Source organism: Apteryx rowi, unplaced genomic scaffold, assembly GCF_003343035.1.
Source record: "Apteryx rowi isolate R43461 unplaced genomic scaffold, aptRow1 scaffold_95, whole genome shotgun sequence".
Classification (NCBI taxonomy): domain Eukaryota; kingdom Metazoa; phylum Chordata; class Aves; order Apterygiformes; family Apterygidae; genus Apteryx; species Apteryx rowi.
In genome coordinates this window covers 744,443-770,499 of record NW_020451260.1, presented here as the reverse complement: position 1 = coordinate 770,499, position 26,057 = coordinate 744,443, and the positions used below count along the sequence as shown (strand labels likewise).

Below are 26,057 nucleotides of genomic sequence, written 5' to 3'. Positions count from 1 at the left end.
GTCTCAGGGGGAAGGTGGTGCCGAAGCCAACGTTGCGTCGGGGTTGGTCTCAGGGGGAAGGTGGTGCCGAAGCCAACGTTGCGTCGGGGTTGGTCCTCCGGATGCGACGCAGCGGTGGCGCGATTTGGAGGCGCTCGAGGAGGAGCACGGGGAAGATCCCCCGGCTCAACGCAGACCACAGCGCGGTCCTCTCGGATAAGGCAGCTGCCGCCGGGCTAAACTCGCCGTTCGCCTCGGCAGCCGCTCGACTGCAGGAAAAACCTTTGGCGATGTCAAAACAAAACCGGGCGAGACAAAAGCCCCTGACCCCACCGCCGTCGGGAACTTGGCAGGGGGACAAGGCCGGGATGGGAAACCCTGGAAGGAGCCTTTGTGCCTGCAAGGGAGCAATTGCTGCCTGCGGGCAGGCGGCGCGGGAGCGCTCAGCCATGCTTTGCATGGAAAGCAAGGAGCGATCCCTCCCCCCCAAAAAAAGTGGGAACAAAAATAAGCGATTGCTCTGCTTTGCTCCGATTCAGCACCAGTTTCTACCGCTGCTAACGAGAGAACGGTAACGGCTGAAGGGAGCAACCCGAGGGGCTGTGATGGGGGAAGGACGCGGTCGCCCGTGCTTCCTGGCTGGAAAACGCAGGGAATAAAGTGACTTGCCCAAAACTGCAGGAGAAATCAGTGCTGAAACCAGGGGAGACATTTGCCTCTCGCGAATCCCGGCTCCGCGGCTTATATTCCTCACCGGCATTAGTATCCGAGCCCTTGTTGAGAGCAGAGAGGGAACATCCTTATTGGACTATGAAAACATTTAGCGATGTATAGGAGGGATGGAAATGGCTTGATGCTCATTTTTAGGTTAAGATTTATGGCCAGCATATTTTTTTCAAGCCAAAAGGGCTTTTTTTTTTTTCTTCTTCAAACAGAAACCTCGCCTGAAATTTGCTGAAACGTTTCAGTTCTTCCTGCACGAAAAAGGCCTTTTCCTCCCCCACCCTCTAAAAAAAGCGCCAAAACTTGAAAAGAAAAACAAGTGCAGATGCGGATGATGCCGTTTCATCGCCCTTAAAATTATGAACATTATTTATACGCCGAGGAGGGAAGGTGGCTTCTCTGCCGCTTCCAAGCGCTGTTCCAGTGCCCTGTGCGAGTCTTCCCCTTGCAGCTGGGGAAGACCAAACTCGGGCCCAAACTCAGGTTTAGCGTATAAACCGCACTCCTGACGGGGCTCCTGGCAGGCTGCAAGGCGAACCATAAAAAAATCACAATAAATCCGTGATAGCAGAAAATTGAAGGGTACTTAGCAGCAGGATGATAACGTGCGGGTTTATATCCTTAAGTATTATCCTGGCTTGCTGGCATCTGGGAGCCCTTGCACCTCGCTGGGCGTTTTCCAGGCGTGGGTTGTTTTTTTGGGGGGGGAAGGGGCCGTCTTTGCTCCGAGGCCTGAGCTCTGCCCGTGGATTCRCGCGGCTCCTTGACTAGACATCCCGTCAGCAGCCGAATCCCGCAAGCGGAAGGCGCTTTGGCATGTTTGTGCTGTGTGTTGGCACTGGCGCGTTGAAAAAAGAAAAAAAAAAATCCCCGATTACCTAAGACTTGTCCTTGAGGTCTGGTCACCCCATGTCATTGAAAACCTAGTGGGATTCATTCATGAACTTCCAGCCCTCCATAAAGGTCTGTTCATTCATAGCCAAGGCAGTTTTCTTTTTTTTTTTATTTATTTTATTTTTTTTTTCCCCCTAATGCGCTGGCAATTAAATAACTCTTTGTAAGCGGCAATGAGCTGCTTGTTAAGTGGTCTTCGCTAATGCRAGCGCAAACACGAGGTGAAAAAGCCTTTCCCCCCCACCTCCCCCCTGAAAGGGGTACTTTTATGTTAAAGAAAATAAATAAAAACCCATAGGAATTTCAGCGAGGGTTCAGCGTGTTCAATGGCCGTTGCTCCAAAATTCCCTCAACTGCTGTAAAACAACAACAAAAAAAAAATTGCAAGCTCTAGGCACTGATTGCAGGCTCCGATTAGGTGGGTTGGTCACTTGGATTTTTTTTTTACAACATAGCTTTTCTTTCCTGACTCTTTAAACAAACAGCTAGTTAAAATATCTTTCCAAAAAAAAAAAAAGTCCTGTATGCATATATAGAAAAATAGTGAATTTTGAAAAACCCAGGCCCCAAGTGTAGCCGTTCTGCTGCCRTGCGGGTACAAATTTGGGTTGAACGCTGCAGGACCGAGCTGTGATTTAACACGGTTTCGGGCCAGCTGCTTTTTTAACAGTTCACTTTTCCGCTTTTATTTGGGCAAAATTCCCACCTCCCGGGAAGGAGCCGGGCTCGCGGGGCAAGGTGGCTTCGGAGCGGAGCAAGGTCCAGGGAGCAGAGGGAAGGAAAAAAGCCACCGCGTGGACCATGGCCGGGAGGAGGGCGCCGGGCGCGCAGCCCGCAATTTCTCCGGCTCGGGCGATTCGCATAATCTAAAAAAAAAAAAAAAAATCACTTTGCTGACGTCTGCCTGAAAAATCGCCGGGCGGCTTGCGAAGGCCGAAGGGGAGAAAAACGCCATTCCCGGGAGCGGGGGGAGGTGGAAGGGGAGAGGGGGGCACCGCGGGATCCGCGGCCGAGAAATTCCCGCGCTGGCTTCCCGCGCGCCCTCGCCCAAATTGCTCTTGCCCAAAAATTTTTTTTGGGATGGTGGTGGAAAAAACCAGTGCTAGCGGCACGCCGGCCTCCCCGCGGCCCCCGCCAGCGGCGGCGGCGGCGGCGAAGCTTTCGGCGGAGGGTAATCAGAGACCCGGCACTTCCCAACCCCAGCTCCTGCCGCCCGCCCCTTTCCCTCCTGGCTCGGCCTTTTTTTTTTTTCCCCCGGCTCGCTGCAGATTCGGTGCCAGGTTTCAGCAGGAGAGAGTTACACGGAACAAAGTGGCGTGAGGCACCAAAAGGGGGAGGCCGGCGGCCCCGTCGCGGGCTTTTTCCCGCCACGGGTCCCCCCCCCCTCCTCCYCCCCCYCCTCCTCCYCCGCTCCCCCCCCCCCAGCCCCGCTTTGGCCCCGGGGATCGCTAGCGGGGCCGGGATCGTCCCCCTTTTTCCAGCGTAAATATGCAGTTGGGCCCATTTTTAGCAGCTGCCTCCAGCGACCGGAGAAATATTTTCCTCGCTGGCATAGAAATGAGGAAATTAAAAGTGTGTGGCTGGGATTTTTTTTTTTTTTTAATTTTAAGGGCACAGTACAGCGCTTTAAACAGAATTCAGAGCCTTCGGAAAAAATGCCCGTGCTGGGGAAGCGGCCTTATTAATAGCCTAAAAAAAAAAAAAAAAAAGGCAGAAAACAGGGCAGCCGGGCGAGCCGACTTAGCCGATGCCCTCTGCTTCCGTCGGGCTTCCTCCGGGATGTTGCGGCGTTGCGTTAAGGTGGTACATAGGTTTGCTGGAGCGACTTGCCGGGCGGTGCGTCTCCGGGGCTCTCAGATGGGCTCAGGCAGTGCGGCACTGTTGGGTTTTTCACCCGCTCCCGCAGTCCGTGCATGCCCAGGTTTATTTTAGTGATACTTGCTCGCTCTCGGTCCCAGCTTCTTTCTTTCTTTTTTTTTAATACAATTAGATTAATAGTTCCCAGGTCGTAACATGTCTACAAAGGCTGGAAGGAGTTACTAGCTAGGCAGCACAGGGCTGATGCATATTCTGCATCGGGAAGAGAGGGTTGTTTTTTTTTTTCCCCCATTTCTGGGGCACCCCCTCGGTTTTTCTCTCGGTCTCGCGCCTGGCGCGTTCGCCTCGCTGCTCGCGGCGGCTTAGGCGCAGCTGAAAGGGTCGAGGTGGAAAGAAGGGCCGAGGGGCCGAACTTCTGCTTTTTTCTTTTTTTCTTTTTTTTTTTTCCTTTTTCCGTTTTTGTTAACAAATGCAAGACTTCCGGTCTCCACCCTGCCGCCGCAAACCGCAGTCGTAACTGCAGCTCCGTCGGGTTTCGGCCGCGCCTGACGGCTGCGCCCTGGCGCTTCCTCGCAGGGGGGCTCTGGCGAGGGGCACGCGAGGGCCCTGCCGGTTATTGCAGACGCCCCCGTCGTCCCCTCCGTTCCTATGGGGCAGCGCCCGGGTCCCTCCTTCAGGAGCTCCTCATTTTCCAAGGGCCGGATTGCGATAAATGCCTATTTATATATGGAAGTGAACCCAGCTGGCTAGATGGGTATGCACCSGGCAAGGTGGAGCGCTCTCGTCTGCGCCTCGGAGAGCTGCTCCGGGGGCCGCGGAGGGCATGGGAATCGGAGCAAGGATTCGTTAACTCCCGCGCTCGTTGGGCGGCCGTTCGCCGCGTCGTCTCCCCGGGGCCGCGCTAGCTCTCCYGGGGCGATGGCACCCTCAGACCAGCAGGTCTGAAGTCCCTGTGGAAAGCAGACGGTGGGATTTTAGACCTCCAACTGCTCCAGCCCCCACTGGAGATAGGCATTAAAGAAGTTTGGTGAACCCCAAAACCAAGGCTGGTTGAAATGGTCTTGAGCTGGGGCCTTAATACATCTTCTTCTGAAAACCATAGCTAGGATAAGGGCATTTCTGTGTGTACTGAAAGTGTCCTGAAGACCATGGCCAGCCTGGTGGTGCGCGGTCTCTCCTGGGTTTCATCACTTCCACGGTCTTCAGTTTCTCTTTTTCTTTTTTCCCTCTCGTCCTTTAGATTCCCAAGTTCTTCAGGAGCCGGGGGATCGGTCACACTGGTGCGTGGTGGCATACTGGGAAGAGAAGACGCGCGTGGGTCGGCTGTATTCTGTCCAAGAGCCCTCCCTGGATATCTTCTATGATCTACCTCAGGGGAACGGTTTCTGCCTCGGCCAGCTCAATTCGGACAACAAGAGCCAGCTGGTGCAGAAAGTGCGCAGCAAAATCGGTTACGGTATCCAGCTCACCAAGGAAGTGGACGGCGTGTGGGTCTACAACCGCAGCAGTTACCCCATCTTCATCAAGTCGGCCACACTGGACAACCCCGACTCCAGGACGTTGCTGGTTCACAAAGTGTTTCCAGGGTTTTCCATCAAGGCGTTTGACTACGAGAAGGCGTACAGCTTGCAGAGGCCGAACGACCATGAGTTCATGCAGCAACCATGGACCGGATTTACTGTTCAGATCAGCTTTGTGAAAGGCTGGGGCCAGTGCTACACGAGACAGTTTATCAGCAGTTGCCCGTGCTGGTTGGAGGTTATTTTTAATAACCGATGACTCGAGACAGAGTGGACTCATGACATTTATACTACTTTGCTGCTATTATTTCCTTCTGAGTGCTTGCTTTTCATGCAAACTTTTTGTTGTTGGTTTTTGTTTTGTTTTGTTTTGTTTTGTTTGTTTTCCTGTTTTGAGAAATAGCTTATGGAAAGATTTTTGCCTTGGTATTTTGATAAATATATCTATTTTTTAAAAGCGTGAATGACCAATAACTCAGAAGGGCGAGAGAAAGCGCGGGAAGGGGCGGGGAGGGGGAGGGCGGGTTGCATACGGTAATTATTTCATTGCTCTGAAAGGATTATCTTATGCGATCGGTGGATTCGGAAGTCACTTGCTATTTGTTAACGGCAGCGCGTCTCGCCTGAAGCGAAGCCGAAACCCTCTCCCGGCGGTGGCAGCCACCGCCGCGCGCGCCTGCCGGGGGGATGCCGGGGCGAACGCGGTCGTGCGAAACCTTTGCCGATCAGTTTTTTGCCCCCCCCGCCACCCCTTTTTATTTTTATTTTTATTTTCAAAGCGCCTGGCTTGTCGGGTTCACGCCTTGCCAGGGCGCCGAGCCGCCTGTCCACCGCGGGAGCGCTGGAAGAAGCGACGCTCGTCCTTTCACTGCTTTTTTGTCGTGGATTGATACGAGGGGAGAGAAAAACGACGGCGGAGGGAAAAAAAAAAAAAACGTGCATGGCCCGTGCTTTGCAATTTGAGCTGAGATGCAAAGTGACAGAAACATAAGCCTAAAAAAAAAAAAAACACCCAACAAAAAAACAAAACAAAACAAAGGAAAACAAACGGGGAAAAAAAAAAAAGTGTTCACGATAGTTGGTCTGTTGGAACCTGCTTAGATCAGGTTATCCCGGTACCATCGTATCTGGAAATGCAGTTGTGCTTTCATTTCTTCTTGAATTCATACACAAGTATGATACTTTTACACTGTTCTTAGCTCAATGAGCATGTTTAGACCTTAACATAAGCTATTTTTCTAAATATAAAGGTTTAAATGAACAAGAGAGCATTCTCATTGGAACTTTAGCATCGTAGTGCTTTGGAAATAAAACACACAAAAAAAGGACTCCTTAAAAAAACTCTGAGATTTATTAAAGAAAAAATGTATTTTATGTTATATATAAATATATTATTACTTGTAAATATAAAGACGTTTTATAAGCATCATTATTTATGTATTGTGCAATGTGTATAAACGAGAAAAATAAGAAAGATGCACTTTGCTTTAATATAAATGCAAATAACAAATGCCAAATTAAAAAAAAAAGAACAYGAGATTGGTGTTTTTTCTATGGGTGTTATCATCCAGCTGAATGTTTTTTCTAAAGGAGTTTATGTTCCATTAAAAAATAAAAATGTACACTTGATCCAAGGCTGTGCAGAGTGGCTTTTTCAGTGGTTGAAGCAGGTAGCAGATGCTTGAGGCTGCTGTAAGAGTCTGGCGAGGGATCTAGCAGAGATGAGGTCTAGCAGAGACAGGGTCTAACATGGATGCAGTCTAGCAGAGACAGGGTCTAGCAAAGATGAAGTCTAGCAGGAATGGGGTCTAGCAGGGATGGGGTCTAGCAGGGATGGGGTCTACCAGAGACAGGGTCTAGCAGGGATGGGGTCTAGCATGGATGGGGTCTAGCAGGGATGGGGTCTACCAGAGACGTGGTCTAGCAGGGATGGAGTCTAGTAGGGATGGGGGTCTAGCAGAGATGGAGTCTAGCAAAGATGGGGTCTAATAGGGATGGGGTCTAACAGGGATGGGGTCTAACAGAGACTGGGTCTAGTGGAGCAGGCCGCCGTTGGGCCTGAGATACCTCTAGGCATGTTATGCAGTTCCAATGAGCTGCTCTCTTTAGTGTTGGCACCAAATATGCCAGGTTTTTTGTTCGTTATTGCCCGTCTCAGACCTCATTTGCTGCTAAGTGGTGTCTCCTATCAGAGTGGGATGAAGCTGGAGATGACAAGACGTGCTCAAAGTCACAGAGTTGGAGAGTCTCTCCCTCAACAGGAGGGGAAACCTCAGAAGGTTTTTTCCAGCTGTTTCCTATCTTGTTCCTCTGATCTCCCACACCCTTAATGGGCCTCTGGAAGTGAAGCTTACTTTCTTCTAATAGTTTTCTCACCCTGCCTTTAGACTTTGACTGGTCTGGTCTGTGCCGCATCCCACTCTCCCACTGTCCTCTGCCAGCRAGAAGGCCATCACAGCTGGTGCAACTCTTGCCCTTCATGGATGAGGACATTTCTTGAGAGGAAACCACTAGAGTCCTGGAGGCTTCAGATACAACATCCAGATGGGCTCGTAGGCTTCCTCCTTGCTAAAGTGCCTCAACCCTGGGAATTCAACTTCTACGCTTTTGCTGTCCATCACGTTTGATGACCGTAATGGTAGCTGAGGCTTTGCAAGCATCTGGACCAGGTTCATTCCATGCTGTGCCCTTCTGTTCAATGGAGAAGCACTGGATGGGATCAGCTGAAATACTAAGAATATTTGGTTTGTTCTGAACAGTCTGGGCCTTCAGTTGGAGTCATGTCATCCAGCCCATGAACCAGCCRCAGAATGGCTTTTGATCGTGTGCGGGGCTGCAATGGGAGGTTCAGTTATGAGCCTGTTGTCTCTCATCATTAAAGTGGGGATCAACATCAAAAACTGAGATTCTGATATATGGACCCATCCTGTCTTGCTTGCTATGTACTAAAGTGATGCCTGAGAAGGCAGATGTTGGAGCAATTTCATCTACACTACAGTTTGGCTCATTTCCTTTCTGTTCTGTGCCAGCAGACTTGAAATATTTGATAATCACATCACATCTTTTCCATGATCCAGTGGCCAAGCTAGCGCTGATGGTTTGTGTTAAAGGCTCAAAGAACAGTACTCCTGCCCAGGTCTTGGACACCCACACAGAGAGCACAACATCAAAGGACCTGCAGATGAAGGCTAAAGCATACTATTTYATCGCAAAACCGAACACTGACTCCACTGAGCTTTTGCAGCGTTTATCAGCTGGAACGGGGCTGTGCAGGCAGGCAGCATCTTGGATTGGAAAGATCCTTCCAAGTCTAGGAGTTATTGGATTTGATGCCCCCATTAGAGTCGCAGCTGGCCACAAGGCTGGATTTTACTCTGGAGTCACCAGAGGATAGGGAATATCAGACTCGCTCATGTTTTTCCCTCCTGAGGTTTCCTGCTGTACGAGCAACTAGACAAGGGCTGTCTACCCAGAGGAGATGAGCTGATGGTTTTGTCCCTGATCTGTGATGCTGAAGCAGCACAGAGCCGCATGGGCACACCAGAGAACTGGCAAAGGCTGTGCATTTAACAGATGTTTTACTGATGTTTTTCACTTTGTTAAGCAAGATAGAGCATATTCTGGAGGTTAAAACCTTGAAGCCTGGAGATTTTGGTTGTTGTCCCCACTCATCTATCCATGAGATACGATCAGCTCATTTAACCTTTCCAATTCTCAGGGTTTCCACTTGTGAAAAAACAGAGGGTATGAACCATAGCTCTCCTGGGAGCTTTTATGAGTGCTTTTCCTTGGAGAGAAAATGGTGTGAAGGAGGATTGAAGTATTATATTTCTAAATTAATTTCCACGTTACCCTATGTGGCTGCCTCTGGCTGTGGCTCCTGAGCTAGCTGGACCTTTGGTTTGCTGGGCCTTGCCAGGTCGAACATTACAGTGTCCAGCAGCAGAGCGAGCTGAAAAACGCCTCGTGGAGCACTTTATTTTATGGGAGCTTTACTTGCATTCATCTGTCAAAATAAAAGGCCAGGCAGCCCTGCTCGCGGTGGGAAAGCTGGGAAATAATAAGCAAAACTATGGCTTTTCAGTCCTAGGGCAGCGCTAATGAAAATGTTCCTGTCTTCACCTCTTGCTGAGATAATTTCAGCCCCCATTCAGTGAGGGGGGGGGGAAAAGACAACCTACGACAGAAGGATGCTTAGCACCAGCTCCTCTGTGTCCCCATTCACCCAGCACTTGCTCAGCTCCAGCACTGCCTGGATAGGAAGTAGATTGAAGGTTAAAGCAGAGTTTGGAGGTTAAAGGAAGGGAGAAATTCTCCTTGGCTGGGCTTTGACAATGCTGTAAATCCATCGTTAGGACTCAGAAAAGCTGCAGCGGCGTGAAGTGAAGTGCTGACCTGGTGTAAACCCGCTCTGCCCGTTCCAGTTTGCTCCCGTTAGCTCTGTGCTCCCTTCCCGGTAGGCTCGAGCCGTTCACAGCGCTCTCGCTTCGTGCGAGTCCCCCCGCAGCTGGCGGAAAGCCAGGCTAAAACACACATGCTTACACAAACTCCACTGCAAGTGCTGGAGGCAATTTGTCAGAAATGCAGTTATGTGGCCGCTCTTGATCTGGTCGAATTTGGATGATCCGGTAATGTGCAGATTAACGGGCAGAACCACAGCCCCGGACTGCCCTTGAAGAGAGGAGTGGTGGAGAAGGACAGAGCTGGCTTCTTCCTGGATGAAAACGTCTGTGTCCAGCCTCCAGGTCGTTCCTGGCCAGCAAATCGATGGCTTTTTTGCTCCATGCCCRCTCCTTCCCGCAAAGCCCAACTTTCGGCACGTCCCAAGGTTGGCTCCTTGGCCAGTGGTGGCAAGAGGCAATGAGAACAAACCAGCCCAGTGCCCGTCCTGAGTGACATCCAGCAGTGTCCATCTCACACTGCCGATGGAGGAACCCATGGGCACCTGGCCTTCAATGTAAGGAGCTTTATGGACCCCATTGCAGAAGGGCCGTCCATGGGCATTTTCCARCAAAGCTGTGGTGGCCCAGGGAGCTCATGTACCACCGTGCTCTGTACAGCTTAGCTGGGTTTCCCACTATTTCCTCCTTGGAAAGCTCATTCCCTTAAGATGTTCAGGCTTGAGTTGGTGGAGACAGTCTCAAGTCCTGATTTCCCAGTGGACGGCTGTATATGTCTCCCTCCTCCCCACCCTCCAAAAGTATTTCTCTGGAAAGTTGGAACGTCTGAAATCAGTCTTCTCCAGTTAACTGCAGTCTTGCTTTGTACCAGGGCTCCAGCGTAATCAGTACTAAATCTTCTAATGATATACTGCAACACAGTAAATTACAGCACGGGTGGGCCTTTTTTTCCAATGTTGCTCTGCTGAGCAGTAATTGAAGAGTGCAATAAAGAAGAGTCAAACCATGTAACTTTTTGCTGATAACTCATATGTGAAATATGCTCAAACTCTCAACTGCTGATAAAAGAGTGTCTACAATGGCTGATGTACCGCTAGGGACAGAGGTAAAACTTCCCTTTCTCGAGATTATCAGAACAAACAGTTTTTCATGGTGCAGAGATGTGATCCCAGGCTTATGTAGGTAACCCTGGTTCCCCATTCATCCCAACCCATGTGTGGCCTCTTGTCTTGCAAGTTCATTGCAGGGTTCATTAGGTTGTTTGGCTCATGCAACCATCAGGACAAAGTGGTTGTTCTGGGCTGGCCGTTCAACACAGTCTCAATTCAAAGAGCGAGTCCTCGGAAAAGTATTTGCTTTATGCTGGTTGTACTTTGCTCTGAGTGTTTACCAGCGGAAAGTTGCAGCTGTGGAGCTTAACTCAGTCTAAAAATGGTAGCTCAAGTCAGGTCTGTGCACCTACATACGTCCTGCTTTGCAAAGGTTTYTGGAGATAAACTGGTGAAGAACTGGCTTAAGATGAGTTGATAGAGGGGAAATAGCATTTGCTTTCTGCTCTCTACGTTTGTTTAAAAATATGTCTTGGTTTGACAGGTGCAGGCTTGGAGACAAGTTGTCAGGCTGGGGAGAGATGGTGGTTTAAGGGAAGAGATGACTGCAGAGGTGGAACTGYCGGGGAGAGTTATTCATAGCAAGAAGTGACATTCATAGATGGTGGATGGAGCTACTGCTGGAGCATTTACTTGTACTGTAACAGTGACTCAGGTGGCTTCCAGAGCCCTTCTGGGACAAGCATTGTAGATACCATGAAAAGACAGGCCTTGCCCCAAAGAGTCTACATCCAAGAGGTGACGCGTGGTGCTATGCCAGATATGTCAGTGAGAAGTGCTGGCCTCGCCGCCTGCCCTAGCTTGCTGTCGCAGCAGAGCTCAAGGGACATCCCTAGGCAATCCAGAGAGTCATTGTGTGACTTTCTGGGCAGCTTAAAGGCAAAACAAAACAAAAATCAAAACGCTTGAGAGGCTCAGGTAACGCTTGTGGTTGAAAGGGAAGTCACCTCTGCGTCAAGCTTACCAGTCAGAGTCGGTGACATCACCTTTGATGGAAATCCCCGGGACATTTGCCTCTTCGTCACGCTGACTGGACCAGCATCACCGCCTGGCAAATTACTCTTGGTCATGAATCTGGCTGCCCCATTTTTTTTATTTTTCCCTCTTTTTCCCTCTAGTTTCCTAAAGCCAAGAAGCTCCAATGGCTCTCCTTGTATGGCCACTGGGTTACAACACACATGAGAGAAAGAAAAAAAAATCTCATATCTTATGGGGAACTAATTATTAATTTTGCTGTAATGGCAATGCTTAGGACTGGCATTACTACAGATATATTTATATCCTCTGTCCTGAAGAAAATATGTAAGTTATTCTGAGACATGTGCATAACAGAGCTGGGGCTGAGCTAGAGCACCGTGAATCCCTGGAGAGTTTGTTGTGTGAGAGTCGAGGTGGGTCCCTCTGCTGCTCCCTGCACTTAGCCAAAAGGGAACACTGATATGAGCTTGCTTGAAAGCAGGAAAACTCACATTCCAACCCAAAAGGTTTATAGCACAGGGTGTCCTGCAAAATAAAGGGATAAGACAGCCCTGGGCCTCATTATTCAACCAGTGAAGAAATGTAACTGCCCCCCGGTATCACATCTACTGAGGCTTAGTTCAGTTCAGAGCAAGTGTCCAGTCAAAAATGAGTTAAAAAAATGGGCTTTGTCTACAGGCAAACCCAGGTTACGAGCTTGGAAGAGGAGGAAAAAATAAAAGACAGCCTTGGCAAGAGGGATCTGGTGGAAGGAAAACCAGAACCAGGGGACGAGGCATTTGCTAGAGCTTGAATAAGAGAAGATGAGGGCGACCAACATTTTTGATCCACACATTTTTGGTTCTGGGGCCAGCAGCATGGCCAAGGTGGACGTGGCAGTCAAGGAGGGACATGCCTGGCCCAGGAGCTACAGTCAACCGGTGTATCTTGGTTCATGTGCACCATCTAAAGAATTAGCAAGGACCGAACATTGAAGACAATAAAACCCTTCTGGAGGTGCCCCAATGGCCCGAAATGACATCCTGGAAGCAGCATTTATTCATTCTCCTGGGCTGGAAGTGCAGGCCCTGCGGTTTGATTTTCTAGCTCAGCACGCCATAGGGAAGCTGAGATGAATTTCATGCTTGGAGAATTTTCTGCTTTTAATAATTGATCAAGAGAGAACAGTTGAGCAGAAATGCTTTAAACAGAAACTTGCTGCCTGCGGGCTCTCCGGGCCAGCTTGCTGTGCTGAAACCTCTTTTAGTGACAAGACAAAGTCGAGGGGGGCCAGAGGGAGGGCACTGCCTCCGAAAGCTGGGCCCTGCGGTGTGCTGCGGCTAGCTATTAAGGGCTTAGTGCCTCCACAACCAGGCAAAGGGGATTTCTTTAATCTTCCTGTTGGGAACATCTGGAGCCTGGACTCGTAAAACTTTCCTTGTTACTTTAACCCTTCAGGCCCTTTTTTGGGGACGCAGGGCTACGTTTGGTGGAGTACTGAGCATGCAGATTGGCCTAGCTGTTTGGAGAAGACCTCTCAGCTCCTGTTATCCAGGGCAATTGTGTAAAATCATCTCATTTATCGAATACTATCTTAAAACTCCTGGGCGATAAGGTACAACAGCCGGACACACAGAGGTATGTCCACACCGTCTTCTGCTGGCAGACAGAGCCTGACTTGAAGTTGTAACCCTTTTAAGCAAGCACTAAGTCCTTATTTTTATCTCTTTGCTTGGTTCCGAGCTGGACTGATCGTGGCTACATGGTTTCTGGTTCAGAGCTAACTCAGGTCTGTTAATGCCTGGGAATGGGAAGCTCCAATTTGCTGTTTCTTGGACAGCCAGAAGGTGATGAAATGATTACAGCAGCACAGTGGTCATCAGGGACCATGCTCCTGTTGTCCTGCCAGGGCAACAAGAGATATCCTAGAATTTTAGTAGATATCCTATAAAAGTAAAGCTCACTGAGGCTGAAAACACAGCAGAGCGGAGCACAGGTCTTTCTCTGGGAAGTTTCTCAAGCCTTGGCACCTTGGCTCCTGACTTGGATTGATTTTTAATGCAGTCAACCCCAACGCTCCTAATCCAAAGCCTTTTAGCTCACAGAGGTCACGTCGAGTTCAGAAGCCAAACTTCTCACCTGGGGCATAGTTTTGTTACAGGAAAGCAGATCTCCAGATAGGGACCTGTTTTGTTACAGGAAACTGATCTCCAGATACAGACCTGCTTGTAGCTTGGGAAATGCTGAGAGCACCGGAGATAGGGGGATTTTGGTATTTATAGCTCAGAAGCTTAAAATTCATTTGCCTCCTTCCAATAGAGATGGGCAGGCTGGTAAAATAACCTCAGTCGAAGCAATGAGGAGGCATAGCATTGTGATAAGGCAGAATTTGAAGAATGTCTGAAGTGGGACTGAAAGTGGAGGTGGTCAACAGAGAGACAGCAGGAAACCACAGGGAGCAGTGTATCTTGGTCATATGTTCCTGCTCCAAAGTTTTGGCTGTTTTTTTTTAAGCTCTGTGCTTCGTTCTCACCTAGGAGGCTCTGTACAGCCAGCTCTCCCATGCTTATCAGGTGCTCATGGGCTTCAGTGCTCCTCTGAAAGCTCAGGAGGCTACATGGGCATCTCACCTTCGTTAGAAGCACAATTGTCTTGTCCCTCCAATCGCAGGAGAAACTTGAAAACATGAGCTAAGTGCATGCTGAAGGCTCAGAGACAGGAAGGCCAAGAAAAAAAGATTATTATGAGCTATCTTGACTTTTAAGCCAGCCTAAATGGTTGGGTTGGCAGGGCTCTGCTGGACTCTGGGACTCCTGCTATCCATCTGTGATGAGGGCTTTCTGCTGTGCCATAGCTGCTCTTTCAGTCCCAGGCTTGATGTCCCCAAGGGAAGGTGAGAGCTTCTCTGCCAAACCCTAAGACCTCCTAAACTGACCAAAAGCAAAGCCTTTGCGTGGCTGCAATGCACTGCACTGGGATGAAGTGGGCGGGGGGGAGGAAGGATGGGCGATGTTATATGTAGACAAAGAAGTCACGCTACTTTTATATTTCCTTTCGTGTCCACTGCCTTTCTGAGCACCATGTTCCTGCCCCTCCATGTTTTTGCTGTAGAGGTCCTCTTTCTGGCTCTCCCCAGAACCCTAAAGGCTGGCCTTCAAGCTCCGCTTTCGGTATCTGGTCCAGGGGCACGAAAGCTCCCTTACATCTTCCCTGCATCTCTGAGTTACGCAGCTGTCCATGGGTTAAAGCACTGGAGCAAGAGTTCATCAGCCTCAATTCCTCCCACTGCTGCAGCCTTTTGGATCCGTGGTTGCACCCGAAGCCCCTAACCTGGACCCTGTGGAGATGATGAACCTTGCAGCCAGCAGTGTGAAGCTGTGTCAGCCCCTGAGCTACTGGGGTAGACCCGAAGGAGTCTAGGCACACTCAGTCAAGCCATTTCTGCCTCAGTTTCCCCTTTGATAAGCTGCAGCAAGAGTGGCATGGAGGAAGTAAGTCCATGACTGCTGATCATGAGGGTACCATGTATTGACTTCACCTGTGCAAAGACACCTCCTGCTTGGTCACTGCTCCCCCCTCTGTGTGGCAAACCCAGAGTCAACTCAGCGTTGACTCAGTCGCCGATACCAACCTGCGCGTCCCAGATGAGCCACAAGCCACTTATCAGCGTATCCACCTTTGACAGCAGCTGGGAAGACTTTCCTCCACCAACAGGAGCTGTTTATTTTAGAGGCTCCTGACCACTTCTTCCCAGTCTATCTATACACCCATTGCCCAACGCTGTGTTTGAGATGAAAGCCGAGTGGCTTCCCAAAGGATAATACGCCATGGGAAGGATATCTTCAGAAGGCGCATTAGTGCTGCCGCCGCCGCTGCTGGTATTTGCAAAACCTCCACGCCAGGAGACTTCAAAGCGGCTATGGCACCCTCGGCTCTGAGGCAGCAGGGAGGTGAAATGCCCTTCCAGTTCAGGCACGCCTCAGAGTTCGCTAAAAACCACTTCTTATTAATCTGCGATTGAAACTGTAATTATGTCATCGCTCTGAACAACCCCATCGACAAGTTTAGGCACGGGGAGAACCTGAATGTACGAGGCTGGCGTGTTGCGTGCTGCGCATATCCCGGGCTGGTGGCTCTCGAACGCTTGCCACGAAGATAGGTTGGTCTGGCAAAACCCAATGTGTGCTCCGGTGTCCTTTCYGATGGGGCCAAACGCGAGCTGGGTCCTGGGGGGCAAAGCTGCTCGTGGTCAGTGCCGGCTCCACCTGGCGTAGGGACTATCTGTGTGCCCCACCGACCCACGGAGGACGGCGCTTGTCTCCCTACGGAATAACCAGGCCCCTGGAGGCAGTGGCGATGGGGCTCATGTGGCAGAGACTGGAACGCCCTGGTCCATGCCGAGGAACAGTCCATGAGGCCTGGCTTTTCCCTGGAAGGAAATGTAACATGCTTCAGAACATTGCTTTTCCCAGGAATGTCCACTCCCCAGAGGTCTTCTTCAGGTGTCCCTCTTCTCCCATTAGGATCAAAAGCCTATCCCCAACCCAACACTTCTCCCTGCTTGCTCGATGAAATGCAGGATGCTCGTTTCTGCTTTCATTGTTCTCAGATGTTTTGGACCTTATTAAATAACATTTCAAGTGCTGATGTTAATTAAAATTCCTTCTAACCACTCCCTGCTCACCCTCTTCTTGAAACCCCTCCTTAAAACCTCATTTGTTTTTGGGACCTTCCCAAACTGAGGCACTCCACACCAAGCTTTTTTTGTACTGCTCCTCCATGCCATGTTCCTCCTCTGCAAAGAGCTCTGAAACGTGAAGCACCATCTGCGCGCAAAGGCTTCTTCTTCATCATCGCCTTATTATTATCATTTTTGCCTGTCCTTGGGGTCCAAACTGGAGATACATGGAAAGGATTTGGACAGTATTTATCTCACTCACTGTTCTTTATCTGTGCCAGGAACACAAGATCACGTACTAGCAATGGATATATAACATCACATGAAAACAATTCTTCATCTCCCGCATTTGGTGCTGTTAGTGCGTACGTCTCTTTAAAAGATGACATTTTAGAAACTGAGCTCCCATCTGTTCTGCACGGACATTAAATATCCTGAATAACATCTAWAAATTCTCTGTTTTTTTCAGTTAATAAGCCCTATTCTAGGTTTTTGGGCCATTGCACATGCAGTGTATGTGTCCTTTTGACATTTCATTAGCCTTCATGAAGGAGCAGACCTCTTCCCTGCATAAAGACTGGTGTGCAGACAAGAGAGAAAAACGTTAAGCTGAGACACTTCATTAAATTCCAAAATTCCATCCAATGAAATAAGAAAAATTACCGAGTAATAGAAAATGGGGCTGGAAGAGAYTGCTGAGGATCAGAAATTATTGTAGATGTTGTCCAGTTACCCRCCAGTTACCACTTTGCAGTGGTGACGGACGGGTGTGCTAAAAGCAGCTATTCCCAATAACCGATAGCAATAGGACAATATGGAGCTCGTGGGCTTTTTTACACCATGCTCTTATTCAGACCTCCCGGCCATCGCTCAGACGTGCTCGAGGAGCCGTGTCACCCGGGGGATGTGAAACACCRCCAGAAGCCTGTGGTTCCTCTGACGACTGTGTGGTTTGGGGAGCTCCTGGTTCGGTCCTGACCTGCTGGCTCCAGTGGGAAGTCATGGAGTGAAACCCTGAGATTTGTCCCGCTGGGCTTCAGATGAAAGYGGGGGGTGAGAAGGAGCCCCCCCATTTTGTGTAGAAAAATGACGATACCAGGACTGGTGAATTCCCCTTGGGACAATAATTTAACYGCGGGTTGTACTCAGGGCAGAGGAGCGGGTCTTTGGGGCATCATCTGGCTGAGAGGAAGAAGGTTTGGGCAGCCTCACACCTCAGCGAGGCCGCTCTGGAGAAACCATTTGCCTTCAAGCCCCAGCAATCTTTTTTTTTTTTTTGGCCGCAGAGCACTTCTTATCCATTTGGAAAAGCTATTTTTTCACTGCACAGGATTTTTGATAAGCAAAAGCGTTTTGTGCAGTTTGATGCAATTACCTCCGTGTACGCAGTTGACTCGGCTGAAGATAAGGGCCCTGGCATTGCAGAGGCAGCATCACCACTGAGATAAGGCGCAGCCGTCTGTGCGCAGCGCGTTTCCAGTTCGGATTTCTGCCTCATGGAGAAGGTCAGACCCTCTGCTAGAGTAAACGGGTCCGGTCCTAGTGAAACACATGCAGTTAGAAATATTTCTCCAGTTGAAGACCCAGCCTAGGGCCTTTAAAATAAACTAGCAGATCGTCCTGTGTGCACTGCGTGTCTGCTAAGAATTTTTCCGAATGCAAAAAGGGATTTTGAAACAGCACGGTGTGTATTTTTTCTGCTTGAAAGGTGCGCCTTCAGTGGCGATGTTTGTGTGCACTGCAGGGTTTTATGCCAAAGAGCCCCGCTTACTCCCCCGTAGATTTTAATTCAGACCATTTGATACGTGTTAAAATACACCTAACCTTGCCCTGAGTAGCATTTCTGATGGTGTTAGCTCCATCAGTGGTGACGACCCAAAACCCAGCCTTCTGAGGCTCTGTTTAGCGCCTGCTTCCGTACCCTCTGCACTTCATTAAGGTGAAGGCACGCTGCTCGCCCGTAGACCAGCAAACGGTCTGCAAAAACCTCTGCACAGCGATGTCATCACGTTTTTTTGGCTCAGTTGCCAAATTTTCCAAAACTGTAGGTCAACGCTATGGCTGAATTTGTGTCAAATGTGGCAAATAGCTTCCATGGGAAGGAAGGAAAAGAGAGAGGAAAGAAATGCGTATGTTTTAAAGAGCTGTTTAAACTTTCCACTGCCAGGCGGTGGTTTTCATTTCCAATTGCACCCTTGCTCAAAGGGGCGGGAGGAGGCGAGGGCTTCGCTACTGCCGAAACCCTCTGCTCCGGGGTGGGACAGCCCATCTCGGGTCCTCAGCGCTAAGCAAAACGGGGCGTTTAACTGAAAGGGAATAGATGAGGTCAGGCCGCAGTTAATTCCTCTCCTTGTTTGCCAGATCAGCCACTTCTCCGAGAAAGCTTCTCTACACGTGACGCCGGGGTGCCCCCGTCCAGCCCCATCTGCCACCAGGAGAAGCTGGATTTGAGAGCGGGGCGCTGCAGGGTCTGGCGGCTGGGGCTGATGGGGGCAGCCGATCATGGCACTGTGTTTCCCGCAAACGGAGCCCCGGCTCCGGGAAACGACCCGCGGCGGCGGCCAGGGCTGAGACGGTGCGATAAGAAGCCCTTGGTGGCAGCGGGTGCTTCAGCTGCCGGCGCGACGGGCCGGGAGGCAGTGGGCTGGAGCAGGGCCAGCGCGCGTGGAGATCGGGTCTGGCACCTCCCCGAGGCAAAGCAAAGCAGTCGGGGAGCCGGGATGACCCTGCGACGCGGCGGGGCCAGGCGGTGCCGGCGTTTCAAGCCGCGGCTCCCATGGATGGGGAGCGCAGGAGCGGCGTGGTTGCTCGGGCTGCTCGAGGCCGAGCGGCTCGAAGCAGCGCGGGAAATCGGATCATGGCCAGAGAGCAACCCAAAGGAGCACAGAGACCGGGTTAAAAAACACCCGCAACGTGTCCAGCGAGCAGAATCAGGCATTCCCGGGAGGATCGGGCATTTCCCACGGACGCGGGTCTGTGGACGCAGCGGGCATCCCGTGCAAGACGCTGCCCCGGCTATTGCAGAAGCAATCGCAAGAGGGGATTTGCGCCGCGGGCGCCGAYGGCGAGAAGGGCAGTCGCAAGAGGGGATTTGCAAGCGCTTTGGCTGCAGCCTGGCCGGGTTTGGCGCCGGGCCGGGGCGAGGGCGAGGGGCAGCCGGCGCCRGGCGTCCTGCGGAGTCCCCGGCTGCCTCCCCTGCGCTGAAAGCGCTCCGGTGCCGTGACGTCTGGGCTCCCTTCCAGGCCCGTCATGGGACTCCGAGCAAATCCCTTGGGGCAATCCGATCCCCAGGACGCCGGGCACCTCTCGCTCAGGTTACGGAGGGTTTTCCAAAAAGCTCGCCGCCGTTTAAGGCTCCGCAGTTCATTGAGAGCCCCGGGGGCTCCCGCAGTTTGCACCGCTRATTCGGGGGGACGCTGCGGTTCACCCGGCGAGGCTGCGCTCGCAGCYGCACGGACGGGCTGAAGCTGCTCATTCCTCCGTGCAGAAACGAGGCTCAGCTGGGATAAGCCAACTTTCCACCGCGTGCATATAACCTTGGGTTCGATTGCTATCACATACCGGGGGGAGGGGGGGGAAAGAAATAACACCCCTCCTGCCTCGTCCCRCACAAATAACAGAGGTTATACAGCAGCCGGGGGACGTTAGCAGTTTTTATTTCACGGTGCATCAGACTCGATGACGAAATTCTGTCTGAAGCTTCACGGGGACAAAATTACACATGTTTCCCGGTAGTCCTTGAATGGCTATCAAATGTGTCAGAGTTATAAGCCAGCCGAGAGGGACTTTTTCCCTAGTAGCTCCCGTTCCAGGAAATGAGTCTGCCCTGCGCATTCCCTAAATTTGCGAGCGGTCGAGGGGGGCATCATCGTTAAAATCAGGGCGTCCTTTTTGGTCGAGTTTCGACCAGCTCTTGAGTAATTTAGGAGGCGAAATAACCACACACGCCGCAAGTCTTACAGCTGTTGCTGGAAGGGACAAGCGGATCGTTGGGAAACACAGCTCACTCACAGGGCTCGTTATTCCTATAATCACAGGAAAATTTAGGAAGGAAGAGACTTCTGGACCAGCTGGCTGCTCAGGCCGTCTTGGTGGACGATGCAAAACCAATTTCAGACTTTCAGCCTGCAGCCACCAAGACAACATCTCTGCAAAAGCCTGCCCGTGGTCAGGAGGTACTGGTGACCCATTAGGAACCAGTGGCAACCTCATGAGCAGCCCCGGGGGCCAGTGCAAGCGTGGAGCAGCATGGAGCCATCTCACTTCCCAAAAGTGGTCCCCGATGCGGGGCTGGAGATGTCCTTTGGCCAAAACCCCTCCCAGCAATAAGCAGAGCGCTCCGTTTTCCCAGGCAGGCACTTGGGACCGCTCATGACCAGCAACCACAGAGCATCTGGAGGCATCAGGAGCCCCAACGCTGAGCCCAGGGTGCATGTGGTGTTTGGGGATGGCTACTTGCCTGGTCTGAAAACCGTGCCGAGGGTGGTCCGAGCAAACCTGCAGCAGGAGATGATGGCTTTCTAGTGCTGGGGCAGACTCCTGGCCGTGTTGGATGTACCACCATGGATGGAGTTCAGAGCCTGGCCACATCTACGCTGGTGGGTGAAGCACATCCTGGCCTCTGAGGCCACCTGGCAGGTTTCTGGGCCACCAAATTCACCCAGGCTCCATGATGGGGTGGCCACACGCAAAGGGAGGATTAGGACTAGTGCCAGGCCTGTACGAACCCCTCAGCCATGCCGGGGAGCTGTCTGGAGGCCCAGGGAGCCGGCATGGGATGAAGCGGTGCCGAAGAGCACTCAAAGCAGTAGTGGCACAGCCGAGCATGGTCCAGTGCCTGGGAACATTCCCAGATGCTCTTCACAGTTTTCCAGTTCAGATGCAGCCCTTGAGGCTACCTCCAGCACATCTCACAGCTTGATAMCCACCTGAACAATTCCATTTCTCCCCCTTTGCCTTCCCTTCCCTGGGATGGGCCATTGACTTGCTGGGACAAACACTGGGTCGAGGTAGGGGCAGTGAGGGAAAGGGTTGGGAAAGCTACCCAGAAACAAATATCCAACACGAAGTAAGAGACCATGGCAGTGTTCAGGCCATGCAGGAGTGAAGCGGTTCTTGTATCTGCGGTGGCATCTCAGGGCCAGGGGTGATGGCTCCAGGCTGGAGGTGGTTCTGCAGATCTGTCACAGCATCGGTCGATGCTCATTTTATTAGCACCTCGCTTTGGATTTGATGTTGCAGGTAGCTGGGCTGTTTTTCTTTCTTTTAATTGAAAAATGGAAAAAGAGGGCTGGAGCGAGACACGTTTGAACGGCCTGTGGGTCCTGCTGAACCGGGAATATCGCAAGAGGACCCTCTTCCGTGGCACCCCAACGTTTCCACGCAGGCGTGGAAGTCACGCTCCAGCAAAATCATAAAATGAACAACTTACTTAAAAAAAAATCCAGCGCCCCCTCCCGCCTCCTCCCTCCCCGTGAACTTTTTTGAACTGGAAAAAAACCCAAAGCAAAACAGGGCCGGGTTCAGCTTCAGTTCAAGCCGTAGATAAAGTTCAGCCTCGTGCTAATTTTATCCCGGCGGTTCCCACCATTCCCAGCGGAGAGCCGCTCCGTCGAAACGCCCGGGCGCCCCATGCTCCACGTGTAGCCCAGCCGGCACAGCCACACGGGAACAGCGGAGGTGCCACCATGAGCTCTGGCCACCGAGCATCTCTGGCCACCAAGCATCTCCGGCCGTGGCCACCTGGAGATCTGCCGGGCGCGCGAGGGCAGAGCCACGTGACATCCCACACTTGCGGGCCTTTGCCTGGGTTTCCCCCTTTCTTTTTTTTTTTTCCCCGTTGCTTCCCTTAGGAACAGACCTTTGATCCCGTGCCACACAGGCAATTAGTTAAACTGGAGAAGAGGGTAATTAGGGGAGTAACTGGGAGGAACTGGCTACAGGGAAGGAGGCCACAGGCTGCTCTTAAAGGGGAACAGAGGAGCAGAGGGGACCACAAACCTGCCCTGGACATCGTCTCCGTGGACCTGCGGACTTAGCCGGGAGAGCAGAGAGCTATTTAAGGACAGTGCCAGCATGGGGAATAGGAGAGTCCTAACCAATGCAGCAGGGAGATTTGGGATTAGCTCCCCTGAGGAGCCCAGTTGCTTCATCCAAGGGTTCCTCGGAGGTGGTGCCCTCATGCGACGCACCCGGCGAACCGGCCCGGCCCTTCCCGCGCTCAAGGCTTTATTTTTGCCTTTGCATCGGAGCTTTCTCTGTCATCCAACGCTCCCCCATTGCAATACATCACGTGTGGCTCTCRTGATGAAAATAATTGCCACCACAGCACCACGTTTTCACGTGGTCGCAGAAACACCAGGAGTGAGATTTCTGTMAGGAACATATAGGTGGACGTGTCCACGCAATTACAGTAAAAACAGTTTGGCTCTACCTACAAGGGAGAGGAGGACCGATGAGCACTTGCCATCTCCGCACGCTTCACAAGCATCTTCCGAATGTTTTCCCTCCCCTGAAAAACAAGACTGCGTCTATCTTTAGGAAATCAGCACGAAACCTTGTTTTCTAATGCTACCCCATCTGCCACATTTTTATGCTTTAAAAGAAGAGCAAGGTAGCCCGGCAAACTAGGGTTCGACTTCTAGCCATAGTTGTAAAATAAAACCCTCAGGATAGAATTTACCGTAGCTGTAAAACAATACGTGCACTGTATTTCACAACCTTTGCCGTCTTTCTCTCCCCAGAGCAATATTTTACAGCATTTGCCCTCAAACCAGTTTTTCCTAATGCGACGTGGATAATTACCCCCGGACAGGTTTTTGTAACCCACCTCYTGACACACCTTTGATCAGCTCTCCCTCTTGCCCCCGCCGTTTCCAACACATTTCTCCTCCGACCCTCGCCAAAACTGGGCTCTGCTGGCCTTGCTCCAYAGCAAGCATCTATCTGAGCTCAATTGAGCTCAGTATTTAGAAATTTTGGAAATTAAAGCTTAGATTTGAAACCCTGAGCTTGTGTTGGCTTGGTTGCGATAAGGGTGATCTGCTCGGAGCCACGTGCTGATCTGGGGGCAGCCCGACAGTGCGGAGAGGGATTTCTCCCCGCACAGCGAATGCGCTTCAAGAGAAGAGCCGAGATTTCGGCCCCAGCTCCTAACGCCGGGGAATGCAGATGCCCCATGGGAAAAYGCAGCTTTCGGTCTCCATAACCACAAATACGGACTTTGTACAGGTCCTAAACGCCGAGGGCTCTCATGGGCCACTTTCTTTCAACCCCACGTATTGTAGCCTTCGCTGGGAGAATTCGCTGTATCTCTACTGGTTGCAAAGACATTAATCTGATTTCAGGGCTTTTCTGTTTTCTTCTTGTAGCGCTGCCACCGATGATCATTGCAGCATCAGAGAGGAGCACCTCTCTAACACCTTTTTTTTCTTTTTTAAATCATCTTACCATTAACCTTTCCGTGCCCACCCTGGCTCAGGCGAGGGAGATGGTGAGGCCACGTGGATCCCCGCCGTGGGATTGCCACCTCCCTGCCCGATGCCCCCTTCCAGCCGCGCGGAYGCCGTCAGACCTTCGCCGCCCCCAGCCACCGACTTCACAAAAACGGAAATTTTTCCCTGGAATGTGCAATGGGGAGTTATTGAAAAGGTCTGGGCTAATCAAGTCAAAACACTGTGTTTAAACGTTATTGGTACAGCAACATAACATACTTTGACGCGAGATGCTTTGTTTGGTGAAAAACTTGGGCAATTTAGGCCAGAAGGGAATTCTGAAATCTCGGCTTTTCTCTTGAGGGGGAYTCGGCATTTTGGTGGCATGTTCTGGGTGCGTCCACCCTCGAAACACAGCGCACATGTTTTACAGTGCGGATAATTAGAGCAACTTCCCCAAGAGCTGCAGGTGGCTGTTGCATCCCTGGAAATGTTTAAAGCAAGATGGGACTTTTTTATTTTTTTTCCAGAAGTCAGGCTCTAGGACTTAATTCAGAGAAGTCCTGCGGTTTGGGATAGACAGAAAGCTAAACTGAATCATCACTTTTGAGTAGCTGGGCAAGTCTCTGGCTTTCTAATTAATGATCACAGCGGAGGATCCAAAAGGAAGAGGCCATGTACTCTTGCCACGTGCGTTATTTTTTTTAATATTATTGTTGCTCTGCTTGTTATTAATGCTGTGATAGCACCCAAAGCTTAAGAGCTTGTTCCTCCATCTATGGAAAAAATGCTTCTGGTGTCCAAAGAACCTACAACCGTCGTAAATCAACATAGTAATTAATGCACRTTATTTACTGCCAAATGGCTTTGGCAAAACAATCGCATGGTCAAAATGAAACAACGAGGCTCAGCCCTTGCGCCAAGAGCGTTCGTATGGCGAGGCGTGGGGACTGGTCCCCAGCACGGCGACAGCAGGACAGGGTTCGTCCAACCTGCTGGGCACTGAGCCCTGGCGAAGCCAAGGACCAAGGACCAAGGACACCCGAATGAGTCACGTTACCCAGTTTTACCCTCTTTTAAGGCTTTTGCAAGGCAAAAACAGTGTTTGCCTGAGGGGGCAAAGGCTGGGCGCACCGGCACATTTTGGCCCAGTTTTCGTTTGGTTGCACCAGGGTCCTGCCGGCGTTTTTGCATTGACCCCTGCTCCGAGGTGATGGCTCCGTGGCGCCGGCCCTTGCTCCGGCCAACTCTGGGCACAGCGATTCATGGTGAGGAAAATCGCTTCCTCGCTGTCACTGACACTAAAGAAAGCCGTTAACAAATGCGGCCCAGAGGAGGGTTTAATTACAAAGGCAGAGCACCGGCGCTGTCCCACCCTGCCCGTTAATSTTCTGTTTTTACTTTTGCCAAAGCAATAATCATTTAAGCTACATTTCCGCGCGTGAACATGGCAGCAATGCTGTCGCATTAAGTGAGAACTCGCTTTGTCACTTAGCTGGGATTTATCTTTGTTATCCGCTTTGCCACTAGCCCAAGCATTTAAAAACTTGGTCATTATTCAGTATTAGAAGTGGAGCTGCCGGGAAAGTAAAACATCCCTGCTCTTTGCAGGTTTGCCGTGTTTTAGAAAAGCAAAGCAATCTTGCGATGATTCATGGGGTTTCTTTACTTGTTGGGTTTTACCCTCTGGATTTTCCTGCTGGGGATTCACAGAAATATTCCTGCATCTAGAAAGTTTCAGAACTGCAGCAGTGACCATCAATCTGCTCCATCTTTGCTACACGTTGTTTTCTCATTTAAAAAAATTCCTGCCGTCCCGGAGGAAATTTGTCTCGCTCACCGCAAAACTCTCTCCTGCTTGGTTGATGCAGCAAGAGAAGTTACAGGAACAGTCCAGGAATGCATAAAAGTACCATGACAAAAACAGTTCCTGGCTGGGTCAGCTTTTCAGCAGATAATGGCAGATAATGCAACCCAGGCTATTGTTTTTCTCTGTGTTATCATCCAAATAACCCCGAGTCTGGCCATCATCTGCAGAAGGACTAAACAGTCCTTTTAGCATCTCCAGYGTGGGAGCAGATACTTTCATCATCAGGCTGTGGGCAGAATTGTGTCCAYAGYGTGAGCAAYGGGCCAGAGCACRGATTTGGGAAATGGCAYGCATAGACTAAGAGGGCTATTGCCRMCATCACCTACCACGGGAAGATGCTTTGGGGAGGCAATGGGAGGTCTGCAGATGTCCCATCACTGGAGGTTTTACGAGCAAGTCAGCCAGACATTGTCYGAGAACGAGGCCAGGCTAGTTGGTCCTGTTTTGGGACGAAAGAGTGGACAAGCCACCTTACGCTCCCTTTCAGCCGTGTTTTCAGTGAGTAACACCACCTGGCAGGTCACAGCATGTGGTAGTTCCCCACCTCCAAGCTGTGGCTGCCTCTGGCCATGAGGTGGCCTGCAGGCTCTGGAGTTTCACTCTCTGATGCCTTGGCTCCCTCGTGCATATTCAGCTGTGCCCCAGTGAGCTCCAGGAAAGCCTGCCTGCAGTCTGG

At 51.0% G+C, this 26,057-nt stretch overlaps 1 protein-coding gene across 2 annotated transcripts in view; it reads left to right on the top strand.

Moving 5' to 3' along the window:
- Positions 1-6,563, top strand: part of SMAD7 (SMAD family member 7) — a 27,839-nt gene extending 21,276 nt beyond the window's left edge. Inside the window, exons 1-2 of one of the 2 annotated variants that reach the window (XM_026092262.1) lie at positions 4,008-4,168; positions 4,655-6,563. In XM_026092262.1, the coding sequence (XP_025948047.1) occupies positions 4,165-4,168; positions 4,655-5,193 (543 nt within the window). In that variant the 5' untranslated portion in view covers positions 4,008-4,164 and the 3' untranslated portion in view covers positions 5,194-6,563. Of the gene's footprint in view, positions 1-4,007; positions 4,169-4,654 lie in introns of those variants that run through there. The other variant, XM_026092261.1, reaches the window with a different exon arrangement.
- The last annotated feature ends 19,494 nt before the right edge of the window (positions 6,564-26,057 follow it).